Source organism: Sinocyclocheilus grahami, unplaced genomic scaffold, assembly GCF_001515645.1.
Source record: "Sinocyclocheilus grahami isolate Dianchi unplaced genomic scaffold, SAMN03320097.WGS_v1.1 scaffold1078.1, whole genome shotgun sequence".
Classification (NCBI taxonomy): domain Eukaryota; kingdom Metazoa; phylum Chordata; class Actinopteri; order Cypriniformes; family Cyprinidae; genus Sinocyclocheilus; species Sinocyclocheilus grahami.
The window spans coordinates 464,059-482,033 of record NW_015506257.1 but is presented as its reverse complement, the minus strand read 5'-3'; the positions used below and the strand labels follow the sequence as shown (position 1 = coordinate 482,033).

At 37.0% G+C, this 17,975-nt stretch overlaps 1 protein-coding gene across 1 annotated transcript in view; it reads left to right on the top strand.

Annotated features, from left to right (window-relative positions):
• Positions 1-15,603, top strand: part of scarf2 (scavenger receptor class F, member 2) — a 42,455-nt gene extending 26,852 nt beyond the window's left edge. Inside the window, exons 10-11 of the mRNA XM_016251954.1 lie at positions 11,146-11,295; positions 13,421-15,603. Coding sequence (XP_016107440.1) covers positions 11,146-11,295; positions 13,421-14,523 — 1,253 coding nt within the window. The 3' untranslated portion in view covers positions 14,524-15,603. The remainder of the gene's footprint in view (positions 1-11,145; positions 11,296-13,420) is intronic.
• Positions 15,604-17,975: the final 2,372 nt, after the last annotated feature.

Here is a 17,975-nt window from a genome sequence, read left to right as displayed (position 1 = left end):
ATCTAGCGAACACGGGTGGAGATAGGAAGAGCCGTCTCCAACCCATCTGCTAGATCATGAGCGATCTCCGCGTTCTTAGTCGCCGCCGTGCCTCAGCAGCAGCGGGACCGCAATCGTAAGATCACAGGCACGGACACACTCCTCGGAGCATGCCCGGCGAGAGCGGCGTGCTTAACAGTGGAAAAAACACAATCCGCCCCCCGAGAGCCGACTGCGCGAGCTCCGCTCCCTATTAATGCTGCTCATTATATTATCAGGCATAATATGCTAGTGTAACTGATGTTTGTGCAACTGGCGAGCTCTTTGACGCCCTCCGTATCAATCTCCTCGGAGAAAGACAGGCGGAGCGTCGCACCCTCTCCCCGGTGGGAAGGACCGCAGCGCGGGCTTCCGAAACCCCAAGAGCGGGCGCCGGATCTGGTGATTAGCAGATCCATACGCGAAACCCACGAGCACAGCCGCCACTCCGCCTCGGCAAAAGCGGGGCCGGCACTATCTATATTAAACCTATGAGTAGTACCATGTTGTAATTTGATTGAAGCATTGGCACTATAGTACAAAGTTTGAATTGCATTAATAAAATTGGGGCCACAACCAAAAATATTCAAGGATTTAATCATAAAAGGAAATTCAATTGAATCAAAAGCTTTATAAAAATCAAGAAAAAGCAGGAAACTGTCATCAGGTATCAAATCTGAGTGATCTAAAATATCAAGAACAAGTCTAATATTGTTTAAAATAAGTCTGCCTGTCATAAAACCCCATTGACATTCATCAATTTCATAGGACAGATTTAATATTCTTAGCAAAAATCATGGCTAATATTTTGTAGTCGTTATTTAGGAGACTTATAGGTCACCAGTTTTCCAATTGAGAATGGTCTTTTTGAGGTTTAGGGATCACATGTACAAAAATCAGATGGTGCGCTTACTATTCTGGTGATGAAATTGCATCACTTGCACAGTTTTTTTTTTGAGTGGCATACTCGATAATGTCAGCGTGTACATCGATAAAACACCATTAACAACTATGAACTGTAACATTTCACAAAATATCATTTTTTATGTTTCATGATATAAGGATGAGTAAATTATGACGGTTGACTTAACTGGTGCTTTCAAATCATTGCTGTGTTTGATTGAGTGGTCTGTTAAATCAACTTCTGGTTCAACCAATGGCATAAGTAGAGGCAGATAGGGTTTTTTTGGGAATCATAATTCAAGCAATTCACTTTGGTTCTGCTACTGGTTAAGAGCTTCAGTCGGATTGAAAAGCACTCTGCGTTGACCCAAACAAAGTTTTTAGGGTTTCATCTGAATGGAATGCTTTGGGTGCATGTTTTATTTCCCTTGGCTCCCTGTGAAGCTTCGAGTCCTATTAATCTGTACCCAAACAGACATTAGTTTTCTTATTCACCGCATTTCTCCCCTCATTTCCCTATTTCTTGTTAAAACAGACGGCTGGGAGCTGACCGTTCCCCAATCAAAGACTCCTCTGTTTTTGCCAGGATGGAACCCCTGTGTGGAGTTCTTGTGGTTGGGGAACTGTATGGCTGCAGCTGCCATGAGTCCATTTTAGAGGGAATGTTAAAGTCTCCATGAAATCAAAATTGGTGTTAGTATCAATATGTTAGTCTTAAGTGTAGCGTCTGGACCAATCAGGCACACCATTTTTCATTTGATTTAACAAATCAATTATTCATTAGATTAACAAACATTCACAGACCCCTCACCTAATAAACATACTGGGTGCCAAGATGTCTGTGAACGAGGCCCAGGACCTTGGTCCCCATGGCATCCACGACACCTTTGCTAGACCAGATACATTTACGACCTAATGGCATGTTGAGAATTACCCCTCTCACTACAATTTCCATAGGAAAGACACAGTGCACAGTAGAAATGGACTCTTCTAATTAATCCATAGGAATACCTTTCTTTGAATGAACACGCATATCCTTCAGGTCAATGTGTATGTTGTCTTTGAGATTTTATACTCTTTTATGCAGGCTTATGATGGAACCACTCATTCCTGTCATCTTACCTACATGTAATCCTACCATGTTTAGTATCTTTGAATTCGCCTTCTGATGATCTAAACGAGCATGTATATGTTGGTACATAAGCAATATATTAGTGTCCTGAGAATCTTTAGTAATTTCGATTCAAGTTCCATATGCAAATTACCATGCCCTCACACAAAGGGTCATAAACTCCCCAGTATTTCCAAACTCCCACTTGGGATTCCCGCCTTTCTCATTGGACAAGCCCATCTTGAGAGGCGTGAATCTTCTCAGACCTTAAAGGCCTCACATCAGTGACCCGCCCCAGAGTCTGTGGTTTGGTTGAATTCTGAGAAGATGAAGATGTGAGCAAATGCTCCAGGACACCCTAAGTGCGTGCCAGGCTTCAGCCTTGACTTTTCCATTCACCAAGATTCTCTGATGCAAACTGGTTCTTTTTTATCAACCAACTTCAGCAAAGATCAACGTGAGCCTTCAGATTGCATCAAGCCTCTCTTTCAGACAGACGAGACGTGCAAGTATTCAAACTTTGTTTTATTATTTGATACATTAAGTATAATTTGTACCTTTTTACTTCAGGCTGTAAATCTGCTGAATATCAAATGGTTCCATAACTTCATATTTTTATTTCTCTGCTCTTTACTGCTTAAGCTTTAACCCTTTCCTATACCAACTGTATGCGTGTGTGTTTATGTAGTATTTTAGACTAGTTTAAGTGTTTATGTTGTTAATAAAATCTTACTTGTATCACTCATAACTGGAATCCCTAATCATGCAGATTTATGCTACAGGCTCTGTGTAGAGTTGTACAGTAAGAAAGTTATTTCCCTTAACCAGGAAATTAACATTCTTAGAATTGACAGACAGTTGACCCTGAGAGGTCAAGTAAATATCTACAGCGGATCTAAATATTTATAATTAATTATAACTAGTTATGATTAATTATTCATATTTCCCCATGAGCTGAGTCGCTACATAAGATTATCTATAAGACAGTGTGCTCCAAAACAGTGACAAAATTCGCATTTAGAAGATATAAGCATTCAAAGCTTGCAGTTCGTCACTTGCGCCAAAACGGCTCAACGATTTCTGTCCAATCAAATACTCTCAAGAATCCGAAGCGCCTGCCCCCTACACTATAAAATAGAAGCTGAAGCCGCGGCTAAAATCGGTCACTTGTTCACAGAATTAGTATTTTCTGTACAGTGAATGGCACGTAGTGCTCTATATAGGGGACAGGGAACGATTCAAACAGTGTAAATATGCTTTCCATTGAGGAAAAAAAGAAGTCTGGTTTCGCGCTGTGTCACGCTAGCCACCGCACCGCACACACACTCTGCTCCGGTCCAGAGACACGATAGCACGGAGCGGATCACATGCGTGAGTCGGCGCAGACCACAAAATGTATCGGAGCTATTTGAATTCTACAAAGAATGCTATATTTGATAGCAATATGGATGAGATTGTGGCTGGCATACCCTGTCAAATGCGGCTTTACGGAGCTCAACGGCTCTAGCCCAAGCTGTGATATAAACGAACGCTATTGGCTATTTTAAAAAGGGGCGGGGCTGCTTTATATGTCCCGCCCTGTCTTCCTGTTTCAGTAAAAATGACGTCAACACAGAGTAACACTGCATGTTTCTAAGCATTTCAGGGGACCTTTAAAGTTGCCATGAAAGCATATTATACTTTTTTCGAGGCAGTTTGTTTGTGATATTCATTTTGGACTTGCATTCATCTCAGGGACCAAATCATTAAAGGCATGGAATACTTAAGTTAGGACTGCCAAACATTAAATAAAGTGAGTTGGGCTTTTTAAATAGAAAAAGGTGGGTTAGCTTAGCTGTGGAGTTTTACAGCTGTTTTGCTTTAGCATGCACAAATAAAAGAGGTCAAACAACTAGACCAATTCACATTGAATAGACCATGCTTTCCACAATTTCCTGAATGAGGAAAGCTCACACAAAAATAAAAACTCTGTCATCATTTGCTCACCCTCATCTTGTTCCAAACCAGTGGACAACAAAAGACAATTTTAGCAAATTGCAGAAGCTGCTCTTTGTCATACTGTGGCTGTCAAGTTCCCAAAACAACAAAAAAAGATCATAAAATCTTCCCTGGAACTCATGTTTTTTTTTTTAAGTCTTCTGAAGTCATAAATTAATTTTGAGGGGAACAAACCATTTAAGTCAAGTACTTAAAATATATTTTACATTTGTGCATATACAAAGTTTACACATTGCAATCAGATACTAATTAACTTGATTGATATCAAAATGAATGACATCAAATTAGGTACCATATTTGAAAAAAAAAAAACAAGACACACAAGAATGAGATTTTAGATTAGATTTACAGCCCCTGGTCACTTTGTGCTTTTGTTTCATGGGAAAAAAAGCAGTCTGAATATAAAGAAAAAATATAATTTGGCTGTGTGGAGTGGGTAAATGATGACAATTTTATTTTCAGTGAACTTCTTCCATTTAGCTTGCACTTGAATATGTCTGAAATATCATTGCATAGATATGAAATTGTATGTCTATATAAAAATTTTAAAAAAGAGAGAAAGAAAGAAAGAAAGAAAGAAAGAAAGAAAGAAAGAAAGAAAGAAAGAGAAAGAAAGAAAAACTATTTCTGTTTAGTTAACATTTTTCAATGTAAGATGTCAAAACAAATTATTGTGCACATTTTTCAGCTTTGGACACTTAAGTCACACTTGAACATATCTGAATGTCATTGCATTAAATAATAATAATAATAATAATAATAAAGTGCCATTTAAAGAAAGACAGCAAAAGCACAGTTTTAAAGCAAAACATTTCACAAAAAGATAAGCTTGTTAGCTTTTATATGATAAAATAATAGATAATCTGTTTAAAATTAAAGGTAAACTGTCTAATTAAACAGTAAACTGTCTAAATGTGTAAAATGTTCATACTTAACATGATTCTTTACACCTGTGGTTAGTCTGCTAAGACACCTGTGTGAACTTGAGGATAATTGACTTCATAGATCCACTAAAAAACACAGAAACACCAGTTGACTGAAAAGCGTGAGAAAAAAAAAGTTTGGAGAAAAGCATCAGTATTTATCAAAACATTTTGTGTGTCTTAATGCATTGACATTGTATGTGATTTTTATTTTATGCGAAAAGAACCATTTGGCTCTTGAGTCATCTCCAAACCACAAGAACAAATCCAGGTCACAATCAGGGGAGCAAGAGCTGAATTCTGATATTACGAAGAACATGGATGGCACAGTTTTAATTAAAACACACAATACCCCAGTGTATGGGTAACAGGCGGTCATGGGTGAGCACTATTTAGTTATTTAATGACCAAGAGAAAGCCCAGAGCCATGCTGTCCTCCAAGAGACACATGCTAATTTACCACATTACATAAGTTAAGAGTCACTGCCATCATAACCGTGTAAAGAAAAATCCTCGGTAAAACAATAATGTCACTGTTGGTTAGGGTTGGGTATGGCCTGCAGATTGTTTCAATAATACCCCTCAAGCTGTAAAACCCTGGAAAGACAACAAAGAACAAGCAAGTAGTAAAATGCAATAAGAAGATGGCACTTTAGCTGAAGAGATATGCTCTCGAACAGAAACCATCCTCAGACTTTATGAGAAAACTTGAGTGAGAATGCATGTAAAGCATCTCTTTCATCTGACAAAAAAGGATGGTTTCTTTTCACGCTCACTCTTGATTGGTAAACAATTGGGGTTTGCGATAACATATGAGAGGAAGAACCGAAAGCAAACACAGATGTAACATAGACCCTGTTCTTTTCCCAACCCCCTCCAACTCTTTACTTCATGGGAGGAGCTGGATGAAAATATCGCTCTCTCTCTTTCCCTCTTTTTCCTCTTCCTCCTGTTTCTGTTGCAAGCCAGCAGTTCTGCTATCCTAATTGGCTGACTGCAGCAGTGAGGTCTTCTATTTTTTCCCTTTCTTTTCTCCCCCCCCCCCTCCTCTTTTTTTTGTAACTCTACCCTCATAGGAGAGTGAGCGGGGGGCTGGGGGTTCTTCAGACAGGAAGTGACCAAATTTACCACAGTATGTTTTTAGAGCCCTTTTTACTCATACATACAACTGGTAATGACAGATTTGGAGGAAGAAAAGAAAAAAAGAATGAAAATGTTTACCCCTTCATCTCCTTGTGACCTACATTCTTTCTGTCAATGATTTAGATGAGTAGTTTAGGAAAAACTTTTCTACAGTCAATCTGTTTTGAATCAAACAGCCGTATTTGGATGGTTCTCACAATACCTGTCAAGAACACGTCCGGGTTGTATTTCACTCCTAAAACAAAAGAAGGAAATATAAAAAAATTATATTTTGCTCAAAGAAAATCTAGCCTATATTAGGCCCATCACAATAAAGCACAAATTTCCCCCAAATTCCCACTACCATATTGTCAGGTATTTAAATTATAAAATAAAACAATTATATATATATATATATATATATATATACGTATATATATACGAAAATTAACAAGTTAAGTTGGGGGAAAAGGTTTATATATATATATATAAACCATATATGTACTGAATTTAACAAAATACTGAATAAAAATACTCATACTAATTTAACTGAAAATACAATAATATGGTACACTGTACATGCCATTTTATCCAACAAAAAAATCACTATTGAGAATAAAGGGAATAAAAAAAAAGGAAAAGGAAAACATCTGGATGCATTACATATTAAGAATTTTGGTGAGTGCTTAAACTTCATGAAAATAATTTCACAGTGCAAAATTTTTTTTTTTTTTTTTTTGAGGTGACATGCAGGCAACATGCACCTGCATTTTTTGTGAGATTCATCTATTTATGTTTTACTTCTATATCATACTAGCCTAATTTATGGTCATGTTCTCACATATTTAACAAAGACCAATGAAACACTGTAAAGAATTGAGCCACGGACAATGTTCCTCTTGAAGTAAATTTATCTTACTCCTATAAACGTTTCTGGAGAGGCATTAGAGAGACAGGCCACCTGCTGGCCTCCACCAGAGTAGTTTCTGCAGCTGTGGGGACTAGTGCAGCTGGGATGTCCCAGTAATGCACTTTTGTTTAAGGCCTGTATAGCACAGAGTGGGCTGCCAGACCGGCTAAGTCTCTGTCTCTGAAAAGACAGCAGTTGTCCGACGTCAGTAAATCGCTCAGTAACAGCACTGTATGTTTGCATGTATTCCTAACATGTATGCCATGCCATTTCATGGTCCCACAGAGGCATCATGAATCTGCATGATCAGAACACTGGTGACATGAACAGCAGTACACAAAGAGGAGATATTCCTTTGACATTTCAGCAAAGTTCTTCCAGCATCTACAGCTGTTAGGAAAAAGTATAAAGTATGGAATGTAAATTGTTTCACTGAAGGCAAAAATCCAAAATTGCAGTTTTAATTATCTGTGGTTTTCACTGCTATGTGCTGTTGAAATGTTTATTTTAGCAAATTTACTTTTAAAGCTTTTTAGAAGAAGCCCTTTGCGCGCCGATTGCAAAAGATCAAGTCTTTGTAGATCTAAAACACATATGCTACAACTCAACATAAAAGTTAACTTTTTTTCAGTCTTTGAGTTGTGTTATTCACTTTATGAGTGTAGAAACTAAACTAAACAACCCAGAGTTTGTTAAGTGCTGAAAATCAATCTTTCGCTGTGTACAGTAAATCTTAAATGAAAAAGCTACTAGTAATTGAAGCCATACAATGAAACAACATTTTTTACTACTTAGCCAACTGATGCATTTCAGAATGAAACTAGACATTTAATAAGCGAAAATGTGGATTAACAGGTCTGATCCATCAGAAATTGATTGGATTGTTGAAAGTGGGTGTTATGAGCCATAATGTAAATAAAGACAGGCTAAATGATGTCACCTGAAAAGGAAAGTTGTTTCACAGACCAAGACCAAGAACTAGAGATGCACGATATTATCGGACTGATATCCGAATCGGCCGATAATGGCTTTAAATGTACATATCGGCATCAGCCAGATATGAAAAATGATGCCGATATGTCTTGCCGATAAGAGGAATATTTTAACTCGCATGTGCTCAGGGTGTGCTAGTGATTAGATCACGTCAACAGTGTGGCTCATTCTTGAAGCAAAGTTTTGTCTGAATGATGATTAGATTGACTGTTTTGGATCACTGCCTTTAATCTGTTAAAGCAGTAGAGAATGATGCGTTCGGTGTGTGCAGTGTTAGGGAGTAACGGAATACATGTAATGGCGTTATGTAATCAGGATACAAAAATCTAGTAACTGTAATCCGTTACAGTTACATCAAAAAACTAAGTATTCAGATTACAGTTACATTTTGTAAAAAGTGGGAATACTATCAGGATTACATTTGTTTAATTTAAAATTAAATAAATGAGTATTTTGACATAACGCTATATATTTAGCATTACTTCATCATAGTTCCCTGCACGGGCCTCAAATATAGGCCTTAGCCTGGCCCGTGTCCAACAGCTTATCAGAATTACAGGCCCGAGCCCTTCTTTTTTCCCTTTCTCCCTTAACAGCTTATACTACTGTTTCAGCTATTGAAATTGTTCAGTTTTGTATGTAATGGCAAAGTGATTATATTTAGTTTAGTTTTTTTATTAAGTTAAAGGGGTCATATAATGTTGCTAAAAATAACATTATTTGGTGTAATGAAATGTGTTTATGCGGTTTAAACTTAAAAACACATTATTTTCCACATACTGTACATTATTGTTTCTCCTCTATGCCCCGCCTTTTTGAAACGCGTCGATTTTTACAAAGCTTATTGGTCTGAAAAAGCGAGGTGTGCTGTGATTGGTCAGCTATCCAATCCGTTGTGATTAGCCGAATACCTCAAGCGTGAGACGGAAATGTTACGCCCCTCACATTCTGTTGATGCCGTGTCCCGGGCCGGAGCGACGAGACAAACACATTAAACCCCATTACAAACAACGCATTTGTTGCATCCAGTGGGGACATAATTACTGATTATAATGACTTATACTGTCTTTTTACACATTGCGTTGCATTGCATCGCGCCGCGTAAACATAAAACTCTGTCTGCATTTGTGATCAGAGAAATGACAAACAACAAGTGCTACTGACCAAAACTCGCGTTTGATTCATCAGTGGCAAATCCTTTAAATGAAAACGTACTTACAGACTGTGAGTCAGAACTGCCGGCATTGTAGTCTAACGTTATTCTCCTAGGATCAGTAAACAGTCCTCCATAAAATGTGCTGCACACACCTGGATATTTGGGTTAAACTGCACTGGAACAGTGTTGTACAACTTAACCACTGATTTGTAGTCATGTCCTCTTTTGGAAGATCAAACAAAGTAGTTTCGCTTTCACAACGAAGCACACAGCGTCTTAATGACATGGCTGCAACGTCAACAATACTACAGTGAGGATAAAAGTTACGCCTTCTTTCTTTGCGTGAACATTTGGGTGGTGTTATGCAAATCTTCCCACATAGTGAGGTAGATATGTGGGGGCATGTTAGAACGAGCCGTTTTAGGTAGGTGTGGCTGACTCTGAACTTTTATAAAGAATATCTCTTTGGATTTGAGACTTTAGTCTTTGCAACTTTACAGATCTTCTTTATGCACCAAGAGCTTGTAACACTCCAAAGAGAAAGGAAAAATTGAAATCGCATCATATGACCCCTTTAAAATAAAATGTTAGGGTTAACACTGCATCTTTCTGGGGGAAAAAATGCAGCGATTGATATATAGTTTATTTATAGCTATTTTCAAAGCTTCAATGTACTGTCAAAAAAACGTAATTATTGTTTATTTCATTCTAACAAATAAGTTCTTGTTAAAAACTAACCAAAATTAAAAATATTTTGCTTATAATTTCTGCGCAGGAGAGACTTGGTGTTGTTTCCAAACAAAAGGAAATATATCGGTATCGGCCAAAATAGTTGAAAAATATCAGCATATCGGCAAAAATAAAGTATCGTGCATCCCTACCAAGAACATGTATAAAATGCAAAATAAGTCCATTTTGAATGCATGCTGACTTGAAAGAGATCTTCTGATCTTGCCTGAAAGGCTTTGCGTGGCTAAATACCCAAAAGAGTAGTGTGAGAGAGGCATAATCAGGCCAAGAAAATGTGTTTAGCATCTACTCTAGTTCCTCCTGAAAGGAGATGTGAGCAGCAGACCACAGGAATCCCGAGCTGACCATCTTTTCTAAGTCAGCATGGGAATGTATCATCACGTAAGTGGGTGGAAGGAAGAGGCCTCTTGAAAACCACCGTGACCTTCATTAGGACCACAGTCAGATGAGGCAAAAAGTTACCATGATATATTAGTAGACTTTTGTGATTAGACAGCATTTTTAGTCCATCCATCCATCCACCCACCTACCTACCATATTTAACATACTTTTTTTTTTTTTACTACAAATAAATGTATATGATTTATATGTAATTTATAATTGTATAAATTATTAAAAATGAGTAAAAAAGGAAAGGTAATTTAAAACTACATATAACAAAATAATAATTGACAATGCATTACACTGTAATCACTGTACAGTTTTATTTTTCTATCTGAACATCACTATTGAGAATAATGGAAATTCTGAAATTTGAATGAAATTTGTTTTTTAAATTAAAGTATAACATCTGGAGGCATTACATAAGAATTTTAGGGGAAATGTGCATTCATTTCACAAAAACAATGTCACAAGTTAGAACTAGTTACAACCACTTAAAACCAGTTTGTGCTTGATTTTTTGCTTCTAACCAACATGGTTATGTTGGTCCACCAACACCAAACTACCTCTAATTACCAGTACTAACCCTAACCGTAATCTAATTTGCCACAGAAAATTCCTAGCTTTTCAGATGCCCGCAGATCATTCCAGTAGTGTGCTTTGAAGTGTAGCATTTCTCTCATGTGCTGTCAATGCTGGCTTTCATACAGATTATCCACGCTCCACTATTTGGCCTTGTCTGTCACTAATGCAGACTGTAGAGCCTAACATCATCACATATGTTGTCAAAGAGCCTTTGTGTGTTGTGGAACCCAGGGAGTCTTCATCCACTGATCTGACCTGACCTCTCTGTTTGTTTTCCCCTTGTCCAAACCCTTAGTCACCCACCACGATCCTGAGAACACCTTCAACAGTATTATCGAGCCGCCCTCCGTGGTGGACCAGCCTTGTCCATCATGGTCATCCCAGGAGTCCTTCTCTTCCTTCGAGAAGAGCGAAAATGAGCCTGTTTACTGCGTACCCCACGAAGGTGAGCGGGAACTAGTGCAGATAAGACATCTGTTTGTGCAACATGGAAAACAGATAAGGGAGTTAAGAAATCTCCAGACAATTTTATTAAATGACCCCATTCTGTGGTAAATGGTTGCCCTCTGGGTGTGTATATCACGTGCGTTGAGATAATACAAACAGTAAATGCTACAAATGGCCATGTCAGCAGATTCAGCACTTTCAGGATGTGACTCAGGATTTTCTGCATAAACTGAGGTGTGGGAGAGTTTTGTACTAAATATATATATTTTTAAAGTAAAACAGAAAAATAAATTATGATAATGACATCTTTATTTTAAGTTAATAATGTGTAATTTGCATTTTAGAAACAATATATCCAGGTTCTTTATGTATTTTTTGCTATACCAAATTTAAAAAATCTAAATAAAGTAGGGCTGTCATCATTAACGCGTTAACGCATGCGATTAATTTTACAATCCTTAACGCGTTAAAATAATTTAACGCAAAATTACTGAAGCACAATTTCTATGCTAACCCTTTAGCCCAATTTTGCTTCTCTGCTTGCGATTAGATAATTTTAAGCTGCTAAACTCCGGGAAAGTTTTCAGTCCAATGATCCAGTAAGTGAATGCATTCAAACAATCTGTCCAAAACAGCGCTAATATAAAGGAAACCAGGCTGATTACATCAGAGACTGCAGAGAGAACAGAGACTCGCGTTGCGATTTAAGTGAATTATTCATTCCAGTGTGTTTCGCTTTAAAACACAAGCTCTGTCATTCTGTGAAGAGCGCGAGCCCTCACACGTCGCGCTGTGTGAAGTACAGACCGAACGGATTGTCAACACATCCCACTGCTGTATGGCCAGATGAGACGCAAACTACGGTTTCTCAACTGGATAACCAGTCTCGTTACTAAAGTTTTGATGGATGAAGACTGCAATCAAGGTAAAGACGATTGCGGTGGCATACAGGAGTCGTACAGTAAGCACGCGTGAGTCCGTTATAATAATGCTTGTATGAGTGATCTTGTATGAGTGCGTACTGATCGCACATTGTATTTATGCACAGGCACAGACATTTCCCTACATTTCACGTTGTTTCCACACATTCACGATAATGTTTTGATTTGTCATGTTTATGTTGCTGTGTTTAGTTATACGGAATGGATCCGTGTACTGTAGTAGATAAATGCAGTCAGCAGGCGATTTGTTTAGGGGGGGGGGGGGTTTGGCATCTCCATGTGGTCCTGTTCGGTATCGCAACTTGGCTTCTTTAAAATGTAAAAAAAAATCCTTATATCATTTCGTTCTTTGGTGTCCTTTTTCGAGTTTCTAAGTGTCTTTTTTTGGAAAGACAACTAAATTTATCTTGCTGAAAATATAGATTTTTGAGAATCACCCTTCAATCTTTTGGTTTACTTTGCTGCATAGCAAATGATGACAAAATAAACATTTGAAACCAGATAAATGGTCTATGCTTAATTTCATGAAGTGTGCGATTAATCACGATTACTCACAGAAAAAGGATGTGATTTATTAGATTAAAAATTTGTATCGATTGACAGCCCTAAAATAAAGTCATCAGAACACAGAGTAGTGGTAAAACGGAATTAATTGGTTCGGGAGAATAAATTATTTGTTTCTAAATGGATCAGTGTTTTTGAATAAGTTGTTGAATGATTGCTTTAATAATCACTCATAAAAGATTGCCTGTTTGTTTCCAGATTGAATCAGTGTTTTTCAACAAATCAATAGGTTGAATGATTCACTATAGACACTAGTTGTGTTCATGCATGTATCAATGTTTTTGAATAAAGTGACTCATTCCTAAATACTTGCCTGAATACTGGCACCTACAGGTGTATCAATGTTACATAAAAAAAATACATAATGCACAGACTGGAATTTGGAACAAAACCATTTCAATCACAAATATAAACAAAGAGGTGTTCAAAATTGCAGCTGACATTCTTTCCAGTTAATTCATCGCACAGGAAATGGCCAGACAGTTTTTCTTTTCATTTTATAAAGTATTTTTGAGATGTTTAACAAGTAGAGATGTTTAATAAGTAAAGAAGACATTATTGGTCAAAAATATCTTTCTCTTCTACTTACCTTTTCAATTACTCTCTTGCATTTTTCAGAGACTACAAATGAGAGCTGTAACAAGCGAAATTCTACCACTGTTCGAGAAATACCACTGACCCCCAATTACAATGACGCAGGAGAGTACACGTCCCTCAAAGACACAAGAGAAACAACGAAGCAGTACATTAGCGATGGGAGTGAACAGCCTCTCCTGAAGTCTTCAGACAGCGAGGGCTCCACCAGTGGTTCGGAGTCAACCATAAGAGCTGTTTACGCCCATGTCGCCCGCCTTTCCAAACACTCCAAAGAGGAGGAGGACAACGCCTCACCAGAGAAGACGAAAGAGAAGACGAAACCTCGTCCTCCAGACCCTTCCACCAAACCGAAGGTGTCCTGGATCCACGGAATATCTGGAAGCAGCCCAACAGAGCAAAGCCAGACTCCATCACCGCATAAAGAAAAGAGGAAGAACAACTCAGAAGGTTCTGGAAAGGTGGATGAGAAGCAGCGATCAAAGCAGAAGTCAAGCAAGAACCGTGAAAAGCATCAGGATGGTAAGAAAGCAGATGGACCCGAATCACCAAGCAAAAGCAAATCTCACAAAGCTTCAGATGCCATTGAGCACCTCAATGGAACATTCCAGAATGCCCTGAAGAAGATCGGAAACTTCCACTCGGACAAGAAAACAAACGACACCAACAAAGATCCACCCAAGAGCCCAAAGATCATGCATCCGCATATGAACTCTGAGGCCGCCACGCTACTCGCGGCCCAGCTGAAGGAAAAGACCCAAAGCCTTAATCGGAACGAGGGTCTCACGGTGGGCATTAAACCCAATGGTGTATCAACACCTCAAGCCAACAGAGAGAAACCCACCCCACCTCAAAAGACCAAGCGCTCTGCAACTGGAACCAACAAGCCCCTTCTTCCCACCTCCAGCAACTTCCAGAAGATGGTGGCTCCCGTTTCAGACTCTACACCTGAACCTAAAAGCCCAGAAAAACAAGGGGTTAATGGGACCAGAGTTGAAGGAGATGCCACAGCAAAGAAAACACCCATCAAAAAACCACCGAGGAAGAAAGGAAAAGAGGGATCACTGGAGATGGAAGGCAAAAGCACTCCAAAGACGGCCATTATGCCACCTCAAACTGTCAAATAGATGTTTGATCACATTGGTGCGTCCATTTTTGAGAATATAAACGTACAGTTTTTCTTTCATTAAACTTTATATAGGAATTGGATGGATTATTATTATTTTTTTAATGGACAAGCTGCTTATAGGATTTAATATTTTGAAGGATTGTGGTTCTCGTTAACTCTTTGAAGACCTGGAATCGGAAACAACGTTGTGGCTTGTGTACAGTATTAAAAAAGGAAGAGTGATTGATTTTAATGTAATAAGCTCATGTTGTATGCTCAATTTTACATATACGTCCAAAGAGAGATTTTTCAATGCTATCGTAATTGTGAGATCAACAGGTTTTTGTGTCTGAAAGGTTGAATTTAGCACTGTATTCACAGGTGTAAAGAATGAACCAAAGGTACTTTAAAGGTGCAAAAATGATGCCTATATTGATTTTCTCTCAGGCCATATTAGTATATTCAATACCTTGTAAATTGTGTCATGAAGGAAATTCTCAGCTTAGTTTCCAAGACGTCATTTGGTTCACGTTCATCAGTACTTCATGCTTTTTAAGCTTAAAATGAGTGCTATCTATTCTTGCTGTTGAAGCTTAGCACTAGATTGTCCTTTTCCCATAAAGTACCCACAGTCTGTATTGCATTTTTTGTTTAAGGCCATATAATGAAGATTTAGGTTTGTTTTGTTTTTTGGGGGGGCTTTTAGTCTGTGTATGTTGGAGTTCAGGCTGTTTACATGATATTAAAGCCCTAAAAGTTCAGAAAACAAGTACAGTTATACAACCTTTCTCCTCTGGGATGGATCTTGTACACCGGGAAGTATTACAATTTTCATCCAATAAAATTCAGTCCTTGCTGAACTTCCTGTTGAAATCGGAAACACACATTAAAAAAAAAAAAAAAATTGTGGGGGAAAATTAAAATGTTTCAATCAGTTTTGAACTTGTTGATATTTGAATTTAAAAATCAGCACTTAAATTATTCTTAATCTCAGTAATTATTTTATGCCTGGCAAATGCTTTTCTGTACATTACTGCACGTTTCTACATCATAACTATGGCATTACTATAGTGCTCACTGGCATTTAATGAAAAATAATTGCCGTACATTATTTATATATACACATACATACAGCAATTGCAACCTACAAACTTTTACCATCAAATATTATTTGTCCTGCCGTAGGAACAATCGTAACGCTTTAAAGATGCCAGTATAAAACAACCTACAAGGCAGATTAAAGGGTATTACCTTAAGTATTCATTCTTCAGAGTTTGCCTTCACTATACAGTAGCAGGACGTTCAATACAACCAACAAAAATGTTTTTCTGTGGTTAAAATGAACACAATAATGGCTCATGACTGCAGCGTGTTTTTTTTTAAGCTTACTAGCTGAAACACCCTATAGCACTTGCAAATACTTTTTTAGAATGACACCAACAGAAAAAATTAATGAAAAACTGGATGGTTTTATTTTAACAAAGAACCTAGGGTTAAATGTTCAGTCTGGGTCTGCGGTATTTTTGAGTCTGAAAGCAGGTTCACAAAAAGCTTTTCGATTGTGGTGTACAGTAAACTGCTATTCCCTCATATGGTACCTTATATTTTTCTACATGCTAAGATATTTTGTAATAATATTTTACCTTCATTTGTAAGCTGTGCTTATACAACTTATATCTTGCTTTTTTTTTAATTGTGTGTCAAATGAACTGGTTTTCAATTTTGATTACATTTTTTTCCCCCTTTTTTTTATGTGCAAGCATCAGGTACATTTGGATTGAATGTTTAAATATCGTTCTGTTTACTCTCAAAATATCCTTTTCACGTTTCTCTGTGGATGTTATTGTTTTTATGAACGATAAACTGCATGATGCAGAGGTCAGTGAGAGATCGCTGAGAGAAATCTATGCATGTTACCCCATGCTCTGTTTTTGCTGTTCTGTTACTTGGGACCTATGACAAAAAACGACTTTTCATGTTGTTGCATGAATACAGAACATCACCATCCGCAGTGTATGACTGTATGGGAGTATGAATAACATTTTTTTTCTACTCTGACTTTGGCATGAGCTTTGACAGAAGGTCAGCTTTTAAACATGGAGCATTATCAGTAGCACGCATTATCTTCATTCATTTTGTCCTGATTTTTGGCTTTCTGTGTTGTTGTTGATGTGCGGTTGTTCAGTTACCGTATCTGAAATAAAAGCAAACCTGTAGCTCATGATCAAATGGCTCTCCCTTCAACATTCAATATAATATAATGTAATATATAAAAACAAACATTTTATAAAATTCAACTAAGACAAAGAAGACAAGACTTTGTACATACAACCTATAAGATTATATTCTTTAAACATGATTATTTAAATGTACTTGTGCTTAAAACTGTAAGAGTTTTTATGGGTCCAAAAGTATTTAAAAGTTATTTTATTTGTAAAAATTTGATTCCATTTAACAACGATCAAAATATTTAAATAGGATTTTGTTAGATTCACTCATGTTTTGTAGCCAGATCTGTTTTTAAGGCCATATACATACAGTAATAATAATAACCATAAATATGAATAATATTATTAATATTAATAATTGTTTTAATTATACTAAACATTAATAATATTCACTAAAAATCAAATCCTGATTATTATCAAATCCTGTTTTGATTATTATATAATCACATCCTTTTTTCCCCACTAAATAAGCACAATATATTATATAAAAACAATGGAATAATGCAGTGGAATTACATTAAATGTTATATATATGCGCCAATATGTGACCCTGGAGCACAGCACCAGTCTTAAGTCGCTTGGGTATATTTTTAGACATACCAACAACAAAAAAAAACATTGTATGGGTCAAAATTATCGATTTTTCTTTTATGCCAAAAATCATTCGGATATTAAGTAAAGATCATATTTGCATACAAATATTTTGTAAATTTCCTACCATAAATATATCAAAACTTAATTTTTGATTAGTAATATGCATTGCTAAGAACTTCATTTGGACAACTTTAAAGGCGATTTCCTCAGTATTTTGATTTTTTTTGCACCCTCAGATTCCAGATTTTCAAATAGTTGTATCTCGGTCAAATATTGTCCTATCCTAACAAACCATACATCAATGGAAATCTTAATTTTATTAAGCTTTATTCAGCTTTCAGATTATGTATAAATCTCAATTTCAAAAAATGGACCCTTATGGCTGGTTTTGTGGTCCAGGGTCACATATATGAATTAATAATAATAATAATAAACTGCAATATTTACCTACAGATATATTTACAAAATATTTGAAAATATGAAAGGACGTTTGAAATCTGAGTAGCTAAATCAGTGTTTTGAAACGATTTACCAAATGCGACAGTAGACACTGATCTGTGGAAATTAATCTGTGAACTGATCTGATCTGTGAACTTGCATCGAATGAATCAATAAATTAATCAAACTCAGCATTATGGGCATTATTAGC